This window comes from Xiphophorus hellerii, chromosome 4 (assembly GCF_003331165.1).
Source record: "Xiphophorus hellerii strain 12219 chromosome 4, Xiphophorus_hellerii-4.1, whole genome shotgun sequence".
In the NCBI taxonomy this organism is placed as follows: domain Eukaryota; kingdom Metazoa; phylum Chordata; class Actinopteri; order Cyprinodontiformes; family Poeciliidae; genus Xiphophorus; species Xiphophorus hellerii.
The window spans coordinates 13669007-13686167 of NC_045675.1; the positions used below are offsets into that span (position 1 = coordinate 13669007).

General features: G+C 35.0%; 1 protein-coding gene across 4 annotated transcripts in view; it reads left to right on the forward strand.

The window, feature by feature from the left end:
• Nucleotides 1-17161, forward strand: part of LOC116718451 (CUB and sushi domain-containing protein 1) — a 431730-nt gene that overhangs the window by 244214 nt on the left and 170355 nt on the right. For all 4 annotated transcript variants that reach the window (XM_032560407.1, XM_032560409.1, XM_032560410.1 and 1 more), the window contains exons 9-10: nt 2276-2400; nt 7365-7486. In XM_032560407.1, the coding sequence (XP_032416298.1) occupies nt 2276-2400; nt 7365-7486 (247 nt within the window). The remainder of the gene's footprint in view (nt 1-2275; nt 2401-7364; nt 7487-17161) is intronic.

The window sequence follows — 17161 nt, forward strand, 5'->3', positions numbered from 1 at the left end:
TTAATATACTTTAAAATTTTTCACATTTTGTAACAATTTGACCACAAGTTTAAGACTTCAGTGAAATTTTATGTGATGAACTCCACACAGATCACTGTAATATTGTTAATGTGAAAAAAGGGGATTTCCAAGTATTATTATTTTTTTTTACAAATAGATATAACGTCTTGCGAGGAGTGTGTCTATTTGTATTCACAGTTAGAGCTGCAAGTCTTTTAGAGTATGTTCCGACAAGCTTTGCACATCATAAGGCTGAAATTTAATTCAATCAGACTGGATGGAGAGCATCTGTGAACATCAATTTTCAAGTCTTGCCACAGACTCTCAAATAGATTTAAGTCTGAACTTTGACTATTATAGGAATATCCTTTGATCAGAACCTTTCTGTTGCAGCTCTGGCTCTATTTTTGGAGTCGTTGTTCTGCTGGATTGTAAACTTCATCCCACTGCCAAGTCATTTGCAGCCTATGTCAGGGTTTCTTTCATTATTCTCCTGTCAGCTCTGACCAGCTTTTCACCACATGCTGCATGATGCTTGCCGTAACCTCTTCTAACAAGGGGATGGTGTGATTAAGACAATATACATTGTTAGTTTTTCTCTACTCTTTTTTTGTATCTGGGCATTAAAATAAAATTCTGATCTCACCAGATCTGAGCACTTTATTTTCACAAACCTGCTTTTCCCCCTACATGGTTTGAGTTACACTTAACAATGCTTCTTGTTTTGACAATATCCATCCTATTGTCACTATTTTATAAAGACTGTATTCATGGATTACACATGTTTTGGTAATCTAGTTGGAAGATTTGTTTACTTGATCTTTGCTGTCCTGATCTAACCTGACAGTTTTACAGGAAACAGTAAAGAAAATATTCAATATTGTGATTAAGCATTGAATGTAATTACATTTAATACAGTTGAGATTATGGTAAAATCCTCCTGCTTTGAAGTACTTCTACCAAATAGTGTGAGTTGTTGTCACCAAATGTTCTGAGACATCCTGGTCATGAGTAACAATTCATATTTCAGTACAGTAGTGACTGAGCACAGCAAAGGCTCCAAGACAAGTCTCTGTGGAGAGAGCTTGACTTTTTAACCAGACTGATGACACAAAAGAAAATTTCAGGCTCAAATCCAGGTCTGCAAACTGTGTAGAAGAATTCGCAACTGTGTTTTTTTTTTTTTTTTACGCCTTGACTGGATCCAATGAGTGCTATTCAAATATTGATAACTAATACACAGAAACCGATCCTACAAAAACCATTGGATCAAAAGTAAATATCTGCCATTTCTTATATTACATGATTTGTAGTACTATTACGTATTTATTAGTTTGTAGAAAACTGTCTAGTAACACTGGGGTATTCAGACAACCTTGCTTCAATGTGTTCACATGCTGCTTGTGCTGTGCTACAGCCTCAGGTCAAACTCCAGGGCTGCTTTCATGTCCCAGTTCCTCTCTCCAGGGTCCAGTCAAGCAGGGGCTACACACAAAGAACTGCAGGGGAAGGTTCTTATCCGAGAGTCTAGCCACTAAAAAAATTGTTCGGCAAGTACAGTGAGTCACCCCTCGGTGCCTGTCATCTAATCAGCAAACATAGACATTATTTTATTTAAGCAGAAGTGATTGTAAAATGATAATCTTTCTTTACCTTCTATCCGCTTAACATCAGAAGTAGCTGAATTACATTTTTCTTCACACTTGTACACAAAAGATGGACATTTTATTTGTACTCTATTTCCTGAAATTGTTCTCAGGCCAAGCGAAACGTTTTTTGACAATCACATTTTAATTGTTTATAAAATTTATTGAGATGCCAGTTAGAGAGGTTATTAAATCCCATGTGCCTGTGTCTCACTTGTTAACGTTTGTGCGGGTGTGTATGTATGTGTTAGCTTAGATCATTGTAAATCATAGTGTGTGTTATGACTTTTTGGCAAAGTGACCGACTGTAGTGCATCATCAGGGTTGAGACATTAAGATGCACACAAAAGGTCCCATACAAACTTTCACTGCCACCTCTGCCTTTCTGGTAGAGATCACTGTGGATCAATAGTAGGAAAGTGAAGAGACAAAAACCTTGAGAAGTTTACTGAATCGGATTCAAACACAAAAAAAACTAACAAGAAAACCTGGAAAAGGTGGCTTGAAACCTCAATCTACCAATTATGGAAAAACGTCTATCTTCCTCACAGTGATTTTGTAAAGCCTGAAAACTCACGCTCTTTCTCACTCTCACGCTCTTTTTAACATGTTGTTGATGTTGTTTCTAGGGTTGGCTCGAGCGTCCAGTTCAGCTGCGATGACAGCTATGTACTGCAAGGATCTAAAAGTATCACTTGTCAACGGGTCACTGACACTCTGGCTGCTTGGAGCGACCACAGACCCATCTGCAGAAGTAAGTTATAACATGATTCTCACTGAAACAAGTTTTTATTTCTTTAGGTGTGTCACAGATGTCAAAGCTGTTGGCACCAAATTATTCGTACCTCTTTATAGGTTTAGATTTAACATAATCAAACTACCTATAAAGAGTATCAATACTGGATAAAACACATCTGTTTTCATTAACTTTCTTTTAAATGGCATGTTGTAATAATTTATACCCTTCTTAATAACCAATGGAAAAACCTTTAATGACGGATCACCAGATTCAAGTCATGGCTCTGGCTAAAGGCTTGCTAACATATTTTGTAATTAGAAGAAAAATGTTAACAATCTTAGAAGATTACCTTAGATATAAATCTGTAAAGAAGTATAAATAGAAATAAATAATTGTAATTTTTTGGGGGGTTTATTTGTTTTATTAGATATTGTTTAAAATTAAACAAATGCACCTCTGAAAGAGAAAAAATATGTACTAAGCAAAATAAAGTTTTAAAAATATTCTTAGTATTAAATGTTAGCACCAAAGCAACTTGCAAAAATGCAAATAAATCAATTTAAGCTGGAAAGCAGTCAAATGCTATGAAATTTATGCAAATGTCAAATAACATGTCTGTAAATGTCTTCAGCATCAAGGAATCCATTAATTTGTGATATCAATAGAAAAAGAAATCCTCCCATTTTATTATATTGAAAGCTGTGCTCAGTATGAAAGAAAATGGCAGCCAAAAGAGGTGCAGACCAACGTGCAAACAGATTACAAGTTAGTACATTCAAGAGCACTTTGAACATCGCAAGCATGCTCTTTACCTGGAGGAACTTTTACTGAGTGCAGTTCATTTTAACAACATTAAATGGTATTTTATGCTGAAGTGACGAGCACTGAATAGTGAGAGACTTTTCCGTCAAACTCTCTGTGCTTCGTGGAGAAACTCCACACCTACAAAAAACTTTAGATGTGCTAAAATAATGAAACAATACCCATACCAATTAAACTTAAAAAGGATGTTGCAAAGAAACAAAATGTAAAAAATGTTGTCAAAATTTTTAACTCTGCCTGGCAGAGCTTTTCACCCAGACCTGCTTCATTATTGATTGTCCTACAAGCTCTCTGTATTGTGCACGATACATGAATAAACCTGATTGAGTGATTTCACCTGACAGTGCTTGGTAAAATAGTTTTTTTTCCACAACAATTTGTGGAAAATTGTTTAAAATTTTTAATTTTTTTTTAATTTTACCAATTTCTAAATGTCAGCCATCACTGGAAAGACCTTAGCAATAGTACCTGCCTCATCTAAAACTTCTTATTCAAAAAAAAGTTTTATAGCCCTAATTATAATAACTTTGAACAAAATATTGACCAGTTATTGTATTTTATATTTAGTAAAAAAATCCATTGATTCACAGCAAACATAAAAACAAACTTGCAAATGCAACTAAGTTTTGTGTGGTGAATATGCATAGAGGTTGTTGAATGCATTATTTATTATTTTATTGGAATCAGTGATTCCTCTGTCCAAAATATTGCAAAGAGTGTCTGGCTTGTTTGTGGTAAAATGAATCTCTTTGCTGTTCCAACTTATGGTCCCTTTGGTTTTTAGTGCATCACTGAGATGTTTTGAAACATCTGTAACCATTTCCATCAGCCTGCATAACAAGAAAAAGGTTGCAAAGTTCTTGAGAGAGGTCTATGGTGTCACGTATCATAAAATGCTTTTTGAGTGATATGTTGATGAGACTTATTCCTCAAGAGGATTTTAGATATGATATTATAGTATTTACTTCCCTCACTGTGACCTGACTTGATGCTGTTCAAAGTTCAGCTTCGACAAGATAAATCCAAGTTTGAAGAAAGAAGCCAAAGCAAACAAACAAGGAAAATGATGTATGTTTATATGTTAACTGTATATTAAATCAAATGCGATTCAGCAAGTGGTTAAGAATCATTTTGTCCAACCCCGTGAGACACTTAGCCAAGCATTTTCACCCGGAAGAAGCAGTGTTAACCCTTATGTTAAACTGGATCCGCAGTGCTGTAGGTAATACGGGAATAAAACCAGTCCTGCAAGCTCACCATAAAGCACAGCAGTGCAATCCAAATGTGATATTATGAATTTTTTATGTATTTTTAATAGTTCTTCTGCTGCATTGGAATTACATGCCAATGTCCTTTTTATCAGAATGTAGCCACACAAATAATACATGTAGCTAAAACAATAAATAGTCCTGTTTCTTCAGAGCGTAACATTACTTATGATATTGAACATATTGCAATAAAGCTGCTTTGAATGTTGTGATGACTTTGTGTATAATTCTAAGGTAATTCTTCTGAATTGTTTGTTAAACCAGTATATTTTTAGAGCATGTAAAAGTTATTAATTTAAGCACGCTCAGTGACCATTAACAAAATCTTTCCAGAGGAAAACGATTTGCTGAGCAATCTAATAACATTTTAATCCTCATTTGTAATGTGCTGTGTTACAAATGATTGCATCTGAAAATCTGTTAAATTGTAAATGGTTATGGTGTTTAGTTTTTATTTGAGATTGCAAGTGTTGTATAAATGTATTTCTAAGGAGCCATGAAAAACAATATCATTTAGATTTACATGATTTTGTTTACTGATGTGGCAGAGCAATGATGCAAACTGCTCTCATGTTTACTGACAATACCCTGTTAGGCTTATTGCCACGAAATGAAAAGGCAGACGACTGGTTTTATACACCCAAGTGTGTAAGCGCATGCAGTCGCAAACACACTTGCTCTGACAGCAAATGTCCAAAGGATAATGTCACACATCTAATATCTGCAGCAGTATTGGCCTTGAACTGTTGGTGTGTTTGACAGACAGCCAGTCCCTGCGCTCAGACACATACTATAGGGTCCCTGTCAGATCATGTTATGGTGTATGTGTGTACCATTATCTGCATGTGTTTGTGTGTGTGTGTGCCTGTATTGTGAATATATGACTGTCTCTGACCTCGGAAACATGCCTAAAGTCATGATACTCGCTCATCCTGTCAGAAACGATTGAAATATGGAAAGAAAAAAGAATCCAAATTTAGCGTCATCTTAAAACTTTGATGTGAAATGTCTCTGTTTGTTTTTCTTTGTAATTCAGTTAAAATATGATCAAGTAAAATATTTTTAAAGGAGACAAACAACTGAAATTATCTAGAATTTTACTTAGAGTTTAGTTAATTTACAATTCAAATTATCAAGAAGAATAATACATCCATGCTTTCACTGATGTATTGTCTATACCCATTTACCCGTTTAATATTGCGTGGTTTGGTGCCCATCCTCAGTAGTCACTGAGAACACTGTGGATAACAGATAAAAAATACAATATATAAAAGAAGGATTGGTATATTTTGTTGATTGTCAAAAATTTTACAGAATACTAAGGGTGTAAATTCACATTTAAGAGGGAAAGGGAGCAGAAGACTACAGTATGTGTTTTAGATTTAGTGAATTAAACAAATATGTTGTCCTAGAGCCTGTAAAATAATTATTAAAGCCGTAGCAAAATATATATCTGCTTTCCTTTGTGGAAAGCAAATGGGATTTTTGTTCATTTATGTCTCAAATTTCTGTAAACTTAACCAGTAATTATTGTTTCTGACCTTGATTTAACTGCTTAGATTTCAGTAATACCAGAGGAGCATGAGTTGACCCTGATATATTCTGAAAGAGAAACCTGGAGAGTAACAAAAACCTAAATCAATGGATTAACTGTTAGAAAATGGAAAGGTGGAGGTTAAAAAATGTCTTCTATACACTGGAGCTCTGGTGTATTGTATTATCTGGTGTGATCACTCTTCTGGGATTCAAACCCGTGAGCCTCTCTCGTTTTCTGCTGAGACTTTGCTGTTAATTAGAAGCTGGTTTCCAAGATGAATTGCAATGAATGTGTTTCTGTGTGTCCGTGTAGCTGTGTGTGTCAAAATGTGGTTCAGCTCTCTTTTCTAATTAACAGTCTGATCAGTCATCTGGATTCCTCTCCTCTCTTCCCCCTCTCTCTTGGCATTTTCTGTTTCTTTTTTGCCTTCTTGTTTTTCTTACTTATTTCCTTTTTTCAGTTCGTTCATTTTCACAGCACTATCTTTCGGTTTCTGTCTGTCTTTATCGTTATCTGAACCTCTGTCCCATCTGTCAATTTGCTTCCCAAACCCGGTGTCACTAGTGGGCGAGTGTCTGTTAGTCTGCTGTAATTTTAATCTGTAATAATTACAATAGTAGACAATAGTCGTGACATGGTTGCTAATTTAAGTATCTAAAATGTTAAAAATACATATATATATATTATTTGAAAATATCACAACTAATGCATTATTTAGTACTTATTCAACTTAAATGGTAACAATTTTCATACAACTGACCTAGCATTGACAGTTGCTTGTTTTATTTATTCATATTTAGTAATTCTTAATTGTTCCCAAACAAGAAAATCTGTGCTTTTTACCTATTAACAATTTCAAAAAGATTTTAAAGCAAAAAAAAAAAAAAATACGGTTTTATAATTACATTAAAAAAACATCACAGTTAGTGAAACAAAAATACATCCTATCACAGAATCCAATCATTTTCTTTGGCTCTGTTGTGTTTCTGAGCACTGAAAACTCATTTTCTTCTGATTCTGGATACTATTACTAATAATAAACTAATTTCAACAGCCAGGTTTTTGTGGAGTTTACTTAACCAGCAACAGGGCAATGTTAGGAATTGTGTAAAAAAATAAATTCCAGCATAGCAAGTAAATGGGGAATAAAATAAATTGTTTACTGAGACTACACATGTGCAGAAAAATGTCAATCATTGGAAAAAACATAAGCATACCTTTGGGCTTGACTGTCTTACTGTTTTTTTTTTTCTCTAGTCTTCTTTTTATTGCTTATTTTAACATTTTATTACTGCAAGGTTAACTATAATTAGCCTGTAAGTGATTACCTTTATCTCAAATTTCTCTTGCAGCCCGTACCTGTGGCAGTAATCTGAGAGGGCCCAGAGGGGTGATAACATCTCCTAACTACCCGGTTCAGTATGAGAACAATGCACACTGTGTATGGGTCATCACTGCAATGGACTCCGAAAAGGTAAGCAAAATTAATTCATTCTAAATTTATTTGATTTGATTTGCTCAAACTCATGTAACACATGGCTCGCCTTACACTAAAGGAGTTAGTCAGACTTTCTCACTTTTCTTTGTTATATGGTTTAAAATGAGTATTAACACGACATACTGTAATGCCTACTTCTGAAAATTTAATCTTCCACTCTTTTGATGGACTGCACAGAGCATTTAATATATAATATGATGGATTTCTAAGTCAAACTGTTAAAACTGCTTCTGTCTTGCCTTAAACATGTATTCGGTAGATGAGGAATTCAGGGAAATTTAGTTGAACATCAAGTATGCATGTGGCCTTTGACGCACTCTAAAATGAGCATGTATTGTATACTGAGACCAGTGGTGAGGGAATTTAAAGTGTTTTGCCATGTAATGACCATGATGTCACCATCACATTTCATAAATCTTTTAAAGAATCAACCTACAATCTGGAAATTATTTAAATTTAATGTTGTATCAGTGGTCAGGTAATTATAAGCCCATACAAACACAGAGTAAGGCATGAAATGTATCCCCAGGTAAGTAACATTTATACTGCTAATGTGGCAGAATTTTGCAAAATGTCTTAAAAATGCTTGACTGGTAAATGATCATATAGTGTATGTCGATGTCAAAAGCTTAGAAAGGTGGTGTGTGGGCATTACTTTACTAGGTCATCAACATAGAAATGAAAGGCTGAGATGCAATTTACACACATTGTACAATCCTTCAGAGATGATTAACTTGAATATCCCAAAGTTTTGATTAGGCAAAAATGAATGAAAATGCAGTTTTACAAAAAGAAGGCAGACATTTTATTTTTGCACTCAGCTCACTTTTCTTAAACTCTGAATTTAGGGTGGTGTTTCTGCCAAAGCAAACATTACAGAAAATGTTTTCATTAAATTGAAAACCCTGAAAGTCTGTTGCTGTGTGATTTAATGGGGCCAGATGTAACTGAAAAAGATGCTTGGAGTCTTTTGGTGGTAAATGGAAATTCAGAGATGCACCAGAGCGCAACAAAAGAGAGTTCACTTGCATTAATACTTTGAAATCCAGAACCTACCAGCCATTTTGATAAGCACCTAATCATTTTAAAGAGAAATTTAGCAATTAAAATAATATATATATATATATATACATATATATATATTGCAGCCAGAAATAAAAACATGCAATTGTCAAATTGCTTCTGTAATTGTTTTAATTACATGTGAAAAAATATCCAGATTAAATGCCTTTGTAAGTAAATCGACTCCTTAGTGCAGCAGAAAGTTGAATGATAAATGTGAAATTGTAGAAAAGTCCTGATGGATTCTTGGTGATTTATAGCCATGGTCAAACTCCTAACTCCTAAACCCAGTATATGACATTACAACACCACCCATTTCTGTTACTTCTTTTTATGTCTCTTTATTTTTTTTCAACATACTTCTGTGATTTTTACTCTCTCCCTACCTCCCGTTACTCTGCACTACACTTTTACAGTCCAGTTTGTCCCTCTCTGTATTCTTTCTTCCTTTTAATAGCTTTATAATGACAAGTTTGAAAATGGTGAGAGAGGAGAGATGGATAAGTCAAAAAGAAGAATAAGTTGTTACTGAGTTCATTGAAAACTACAGAAAATCTTACAGGAAAGAAATAAAATGCACCAGAATATTTAACCAGCTACTTTACATGCATAGGCATGCTAAGGAAGAGAGACTGAATGTCCAGGATGGTACTTGACATGTGACACCCAAGTTTTTTCTAAAGATGGATAGAAATGGAGTCAGCTCACCTCTTAGCCCTCAAAGACTGGGGCTGAGAAATTGTGAGATATAATTGAAGAGAGACCACAGAAAATATAAAAGCCAGGCTGAAGAGTGGAGAGAAAATGACTTTTTGTTCTCCCTACTGTGTCTTTCTGACCTTGGCGGAGAGAAATGGCTCTTCACAAGGTGGCCAAGGGCTTGTGGCAGGCCATGACGCAGTTTCATTGTATTACTGTGCAGATTTATTTCATCCACGTTGCTATGAGCCTCTAATGAAGACTCTAATCTGATTTATACCAGCATCTACCAGTTTACACTGGTGAGTATGCTAGATCTATCTTTCATTGTGGAAGACTATTTCAGAATTACTGATAAAATTCCTATGTTGATGTGTTTGATGCTTCATGGCAAATTTTTGTATATTGTGAATCTGCTTGGTATCAGATGACACCTATGCAATGCAATATTTTATATACACTTTTTTAAAATCTGAATTTATGGCAGATGTAATGTTTTTTCTGCTCTGTTTGCTTAATTGTTATATACCTATGCATGTAAGTGGACACATTTAACACCTCAAAATGCTTACATGTAAGTTAATGGGTCCATTTCAACCTATGAACCAGTAAAGAAACAAATACAAAACAGCTTAGTCTTTTGAGTATGCATGTAAACTTAATTTGAATACTTACTCAATGTTTTTTAGCTACAATCAAATCATTTTAAATTATGATACATTTTTTTCACTACTTTTCTTGCAAACTTGAAATTTTACCTTATTACAGCATGTAATTTAAGACATTTTTACTGATTTCTAATTTAGTCTTCAACATATTTTTTTCAAACTGCAAAAATATTTTTTTCATGAGACAAAACCACACACTTAGTGAAACCTAGGCTGTATTTCTTGGTATATTGTTGTGTGTATCTTAGCCTGCCTTATTATCATAAGAGGCTGCTCAAACACATTTTTCTCAGGTGTTGCTAAACTCTGCTTCCTTTTTTCTTCAGCCCCTTACATTCACTAATCTATCTCAAAAAAGATTTTTACAGTTACATGTTCATGTTGATAGATGTTAACCTCTAGTCTTTTTAAAAGAGCCATCAATAAATGGATTGTTTGAGTGACTTTGTAAGATATAATAAAAACAGTTTGATGCTTTAAATGCAGTACTTTTCAAAACTAACTTTGAACATTTTGGCATTTTGGCAAATTACAGTTTCAAACTTCAGCATATTTTATTGTGATGGTATCTGACAGACCAACCCAATTTAGTGCATAATTTACAGATGGGTGGTTTAATAACAGAGGATTAAATTCTTTAAACAAATATCAATCAGAAAATTATTTCATCTGCATTTTTTTAGAACCCATTGCTCTTACACCTAATCATAGTATCCAGTACAAATGTTCCTGGTAAAATTTTAGGGTAGGTCTCCTCCAGGCACCATCTATGAAACTGAACAGTGCTCCATGAGATGTTCAGTGTTTTGGATGTTATTTTATGGCATAATCCTCCTTTTAAACTTCTCAACATATATATCCTTGACCAGTCTCTTGTGTGTTTTTGCTTGTCCTTGATGATGCTGTTAATACACTACTTTTTCTCATCAAATTTATCTGTCCCTTTAGAAAAGAGTAGGAAATTTGTCTGAGATCTCCCCATACTATTCTTTTTCAATCAATATTGGTGGACAAACTTAATTTATTTAGCAGTAAAGGCAGAAGAAGGAAACTTATACCGAGGTTTAATTTGGTATAAGGAAACTTTGGTTTCCTTATGCCTTCAAACACAACTGCAAAGTCTTTTTTTCTGGCATATTCTCGAAACAGAAGAGTTGATGCTTTTTATACTCGTATACTGGGTACAGCCATGTACAGGGGTGACCCACGACTAGTTCAAAGAAATTAAAGTTTTGAATAAGATATTTAATGATGGTAAATGTTTAATCTTAGGTTTGATATAGGGTGTTCAGTCCTCTAGAGCTACAATCTTTCAGGTGGTAGATGCATCCCTCCTTCAACACGCCTGGATCAAATGGCTGAATTCCCTCATCAGCATTCAGTCATTTGGCTCTCTAGAGACCTGGTTACGAGTCATTCATTTGATTCAGGTGTGCTGTAGAAGGGAAACATGTAGAAGTTCCGGGATGCTCGATCTGAAGGACTTACCTTGGGCATCTTTGTGTTGATGGACTGCTCAACATGATTTAGTTTTTGTAGAGCATTTGTGAAGCATTGATTAAAATGAGTAATAACTATATCCATGCAAACCTTTCTGCCTTTCTATTTTCACTTATGTGTCTTTGTTGGTGCGCTGTTCTTCTTTACTCCTGCACTCACAGTGTCTCTGTCAGGCTTTTATTCCAGATGACTTCTTTTATCAATAATGTGTTTCAATGCTAAAAAAGACATTTTTTTTATTGACGTGTGCATACCTTTTCTTTTTCCTTTTTCTTCTTTATGTAGTTTCACTTTCACAAGTTTAAATGTCCAATATTAATGCCAGCTGGTGTGTGTCACCTTGTTAAGTTTTGAATAAGAGTGCCTCAATCAATATGGTTTGTTATTGTCTGTCAGCCTCTCGGCAAAAACACTGTGACTGTGCTTTTATTTTTGTTTCTGCCTCTGTTGTTATTTGTGTACGAGAGGTTGTGTTTGAGTTTATGAATGTTGACTGTGTGTTTTCTGTCTGCCAGCTTAATTGCTAACTGCCAGCGATTGTGAAAAATATGTTGCACGGTGAACTGTCAGCTCTCGGGTCATAGTGAGGAATAACTTGGGTGGGCAGAAGAAAAAGGACTTGACAGCGCGTGTGTACGCGTGTATTATTGTGTGTGTCAGTCATTTGATTCATCAGTGTAGAGCGGATAATTATTTTGTTCAAATATGAAACATTCCTGCTGCTCACATACACGCCGACACACGCACACACACACACCCACCCTTGAAACGCATCATCTCACATCCCCTTTAAACCTCTAATCATTGCTGTCTTTTTTCTGATGAATACAAATTAGCAACTGCAGGCGTGTGTGTGTGTGCGCAGGGTTGGTTGGTTGGTTGGTTATTTTCATGCGAGCATCATTGCTATCACTTCAACATAAGGCCGACACAATATGTGACATTCAGTCAGATTCCCTTAATTTTTACTTGATGCAGGAAATGAGGCCAATAAAGAACAATAAAGGCAGCAGCCAGGATGTGTTAAAATCCAGCATAATTCAGTAGCGGTATATTGTTTTGCATCAGCGCTCAAGCTCTTTCATTAAAGAACAGAAATCGCCCAAAATACAGTGCTTTGTTATGCATGTCTAAAAAGGGCACCTTCCTCCTATTGCATCTGTTTAGCTTGTTTATCAAAGATGCAAACAAAATTTAAAGGAAGGTTGTGGTTCATTACTATTTTGGTTTTTGTCTGCCTCACTGACCATTCATGAGGCAGTCTTGCCTTCTCTCTAAATTGTATTTTGTATAAGTCATTGCTTAAACCAATTTGGTTTAAATAACTACTTTTATAAATATCAGTAACTACTTTGAAGGTCTAGGAGAAATTGCTAACCATGATGTTGATCAGTAGGACTAGCAGAGGTCATCTTTTAGTGAATCACACACGGGCTTTTACAGGCGTTTAATTTATGCATCTCCTAAATGAACCTGAAGACATGTATAAACCAGCGGATATTTACAAGTTTAGAGTAAGTAGAGACCATTCTGGTGAAAAGGGTTCCTTTTCAGCAAAGTGTTGACAACTGAAATCAGAAAGCAGGTCAGTAATAAACTCACAAATACAAGTCCCTTTTTCAACTTAATGAAATAATAAATTTTATTTATACGTATCTTTCAAGACTCTCATGGTTGCCTTACATTAGCAACATAAAAATAACATTGTGAAGAAAGATTAAAAAGTGCTGCAAAGAGAAAAAACATTTAAAATACAAATAACTGTGTGTGTAAATGTGAAGGAGTTGACTAACATAAAGCAGAGATAATTATGGATGGCTTAGATTGTTAATAGGAGGATTTTGAACTCACCATGGAAATCGATAGGTAGCAAACGGGAGAGTTTCACGTCAATCGTACAAACAAAGCCAGCAAGCAAAATCTTGCGTCTATTGGAGGTTCAAAAATCTAATCAGCATTGTGGAACCACAAGTGTTGCAGATTGATGGTCAGTAGGGTCAATACTGAGCACACTGTGTTAAATGAGTGTAAGAAAAGGGTTGGACACGTGACTCATAACTGCTACTAATGAATATGCTGCATTTTGATGAAGTTCAGTGACCTGTGATGTCTCAGTGCCCTTTAAAGCGACAAGTTCATTGTGTGTTTATAGCAAAATTTTGCCTTCCATGCCCTCGTGAGCTGGTTGTCTGATCATCTGTAATCCGGTCATCACACACTCGAGTTTACCATTTCGCAAGTCATCTCATATGGAGCCGTTACTCCCCTAATTCTTGGCAAGTTTTTTTTTTTTTTTTTTGATGGGGGATAATGACAGACATAGCATATAAAAGGCAACATTTTTATATAACACTAAGTAAAATTCTTACTTGAAAGAATAAATTGCACCACTGAAGGTGCACTTATTGTAAATTTTACTGTTTTACAGCATAAATATTCTATGTATTATACAATTTAAAATACAGTTTAAAAGGTACAAAACCTTATGCAACAAATTTCGCCAGGTCAGGTTTTTTTTTTTTTTTTTAAATTAAAAAACCCTCGTCACTCTCACGGTGTTCAGATCCCAGTTAGTAGCATTCTAAAGCTCTTTTTCACTTGTAGAGATCTTTTCTTTTTTCTTTTTTTTTAAATATGAATAAAAATAAAGATGACCTGAGGCCGGAACCATTTCACTCAAATATGGAGTCACATCTGGGTCCTTCCAAGACACAGCCAACGGGGAGCCTCCTTTAGACCCTCCTGTTATATTGAAAAACCACTTGTCAGATTAGATTAGACTAAAAAACAATCATTAAAGTGAATGTTTTTTATTCTTTTTTGTTGGAGCTGTAACTCAGTTATTTACTTGTGTTAGATTTGTGCGCTCATATACATCACTACACTGCAATTTGAAATATCAATTTCACTTTGTTTCATGCATTCACTATTTGAAAGAAATGATGTTCAATTGGTTTTTCAGTTTGTGTGCAAAAAGGTTTCAATGTGAGGTGGCACTGTGTCTGGAGGCAGGGTGAAGAGAGGTTCACTTGGCAGCTTCACTCTGCTGTCTGTTGCGTCTTAAGTTCAGAGTTTCTTGTCTGTTTCTGTTTCCTTACACAGTGCAGAGACATGTAGCTCTGTTAAAGAGAGGTGGTATATCCGTGCTTGGCCTGTAATTATCTTGACGTTTGCCAAGGCTGCTGCTCTACCTCCAAATCAGAGAATGAGCTTGAAGAACATTGTAACATAGTCTCACTCCTGACACATTGAGAAAATAAAACAAGCAAACACATATTCCCCAAACCCTGTGATTCCGTCTTTGCTTTTATCAGACAAGAACCAGAAAAAAAATGCCATTTGACACACCAAAATAGCAATTTCTCTTTCAAGCAAAATGTCTGAAGTATGTAACTTGTGACTTGATCCTCTGGTTGATTTATTATTCAAATTCTAGAAAAGAGATCAAGCATCTGTGCACAAGCTATTTCTGGGCTCTTTACATGTCACTGAACAATATGATCAAATAAACATATATAGTTATATTTTAATCCTCTGTTGGTCCATTTATAGCTTAGCTTTTTAAACATGCATGCAAATTGTTTCTAAAGTTCTGGTTATACAATAAAAGTACTTGTGGCTGAATTAAGCCCATGATAAAATAACTATATTTGGAAAAATGTGAGATAATTGATCAAATTCTTATTTTTTTCCCAAAATATTACCATAAATAAGGCTTCCAGTAATTTGCCTTCTCAAACATTGCCCATACACTTTTCTTTTACTGGATGTCTAAAAGTTATCTGTTGAAAAAGTGTTGCTAACTCTTACTGTGGCAGCTCCCCAGTGACTAAACTCAACTCATTCATCTCAACAAGGGAAATCTTGTAGACTTTGGCTTCAGGGCAGCTGTTCCCTGTCTGTACTACTTCTGGTCGTAGGTCAGTTTATGGTTTAAACTTTTTCTGTATAGCTTTTTTTGGCACATGATTAAAGCTATATCATTATGTCTCAAGGATTTTAGCTAGCATAATACTGTACTACATTTGGTAAACAGTATTAAAATGAATATATCAAATTTTACATCCAAAGAAAGCCATACAGTATAATATTAAGTAGAAATCTAAGTCCATTTTACCTAGTCAATCCTGGAACTATTTTAGCCTATCTGGTAAAACTGGGAACAATGTATCAAGGCAGTGTGTTTTTTCTGAAACTTTTTAGGGGGGTACTGGCATGAAGTCAACACAAGATGTTGGTACCCAAGTAATCCACATAAAAAATAGTCCATAAATTCAGTTTTCTATGAAAATAGACAGAGGAATATATAACACACACAACAAAAAGGGGGAACAAAATGGCACCTAACCAAGAAAGTCACTGAAGTCTAGCAGAATTTAGAAAGCAATACTTTTCTCCCTCAATGCCAGAAAACATTTGCTGGCTTAGTTTAAATTGTTGACCATAAAAAAGTATCAGTCAATAAGAATCACGTGATCAGTGATAGAAAAAAGAGCGTTGTAACCTTACTTTTGCAGAAAGTACTGATAGAAATTTTATAGATAACTTTACAATGACAAACATTGCAGTCAGCACCACAAGTAGAAAGAAAATTATGTAACCATAAACAAGCCAGAGCCAGAATTGTCTTGCAGGAACAATCAGAAGTGACATCCAAGGGCCAATAACCACTCGCAGATAACTTCAGAGAGACTTAAAATTGGCAAGTGCAGTTGTTATTTTAAATACACCAATAAGTAATGTACAAACCACAGTAGCCAATTTTTACACCAAGTGCTGAAGGAAATTTTTTTTAAAACATCTTAAAACTTCTGACTTGATAAGACTGGAACTCCTTTGATATCATTGTGCACACCATGTGTGCAGAGGAAAGGGCCATTTACATGACTTCAAATGCACATACTAACAGAAAATGTGAAGAGAGAACATTATGATTAGGGGATATTTTTCAACATAGAGTACTGAGATATAGATATGGAGAAATGTACTGAGACTTTCTTATAAAGAAGACAAATCGCTTAGATTTTTAATCAACAAAATAATACCACACACCCTGTGCAGAAAACTCACAGTTGGGTTTAGAGAAGAAAAAATCAGCTGCCGGAATGACCCAGTCAATTGCTGCCTGAATGAGGACAATTTGTCTGGAAGAATGGGTAAAGCTCACACCTGAGCAATGCATGAAACTAGTTTCTTTATATGGGAGACATTTTAAAGTTTGCATCACTGACAAAGGCTTTTCTACTAAACATTGATGAAATGTCAGAAGTCATGTTTGATACGAAATCTGTCATTTGACTACACTAACGATAATTTATGGATTCATTAGTTTGGATTCATTTGTAGGTGTGGGTAACCTTGGTTGTTATCAACATCTAGTATGAATTTCATTCCAACAGATCTATTAGAAAAAACATTTTGTCACTAAATTTTGTTCCCACTGTAAAGGAATAATGAGCCTCCTACAGGGATTATTTATTTGTTCAAATAATACATAAATAATAAACATAAATTGTAAACAAACAGTTTTGCTATGTATTGAAAAGTGTCGGGAGGGATTGGCTTGTTCTAAAAAGGTTGGCTCCCTTAAGGTTAGTGACTTAAAAGGTTGAATAAATTAGGAAATTTGAAATATGCAAAAAATAGTTAGGAAAATTACCTTAGCGTGGTTGTTGGCTGAGCTACCAAAACACAGGTTGGTGTTACTGACCAACCTGTGTTT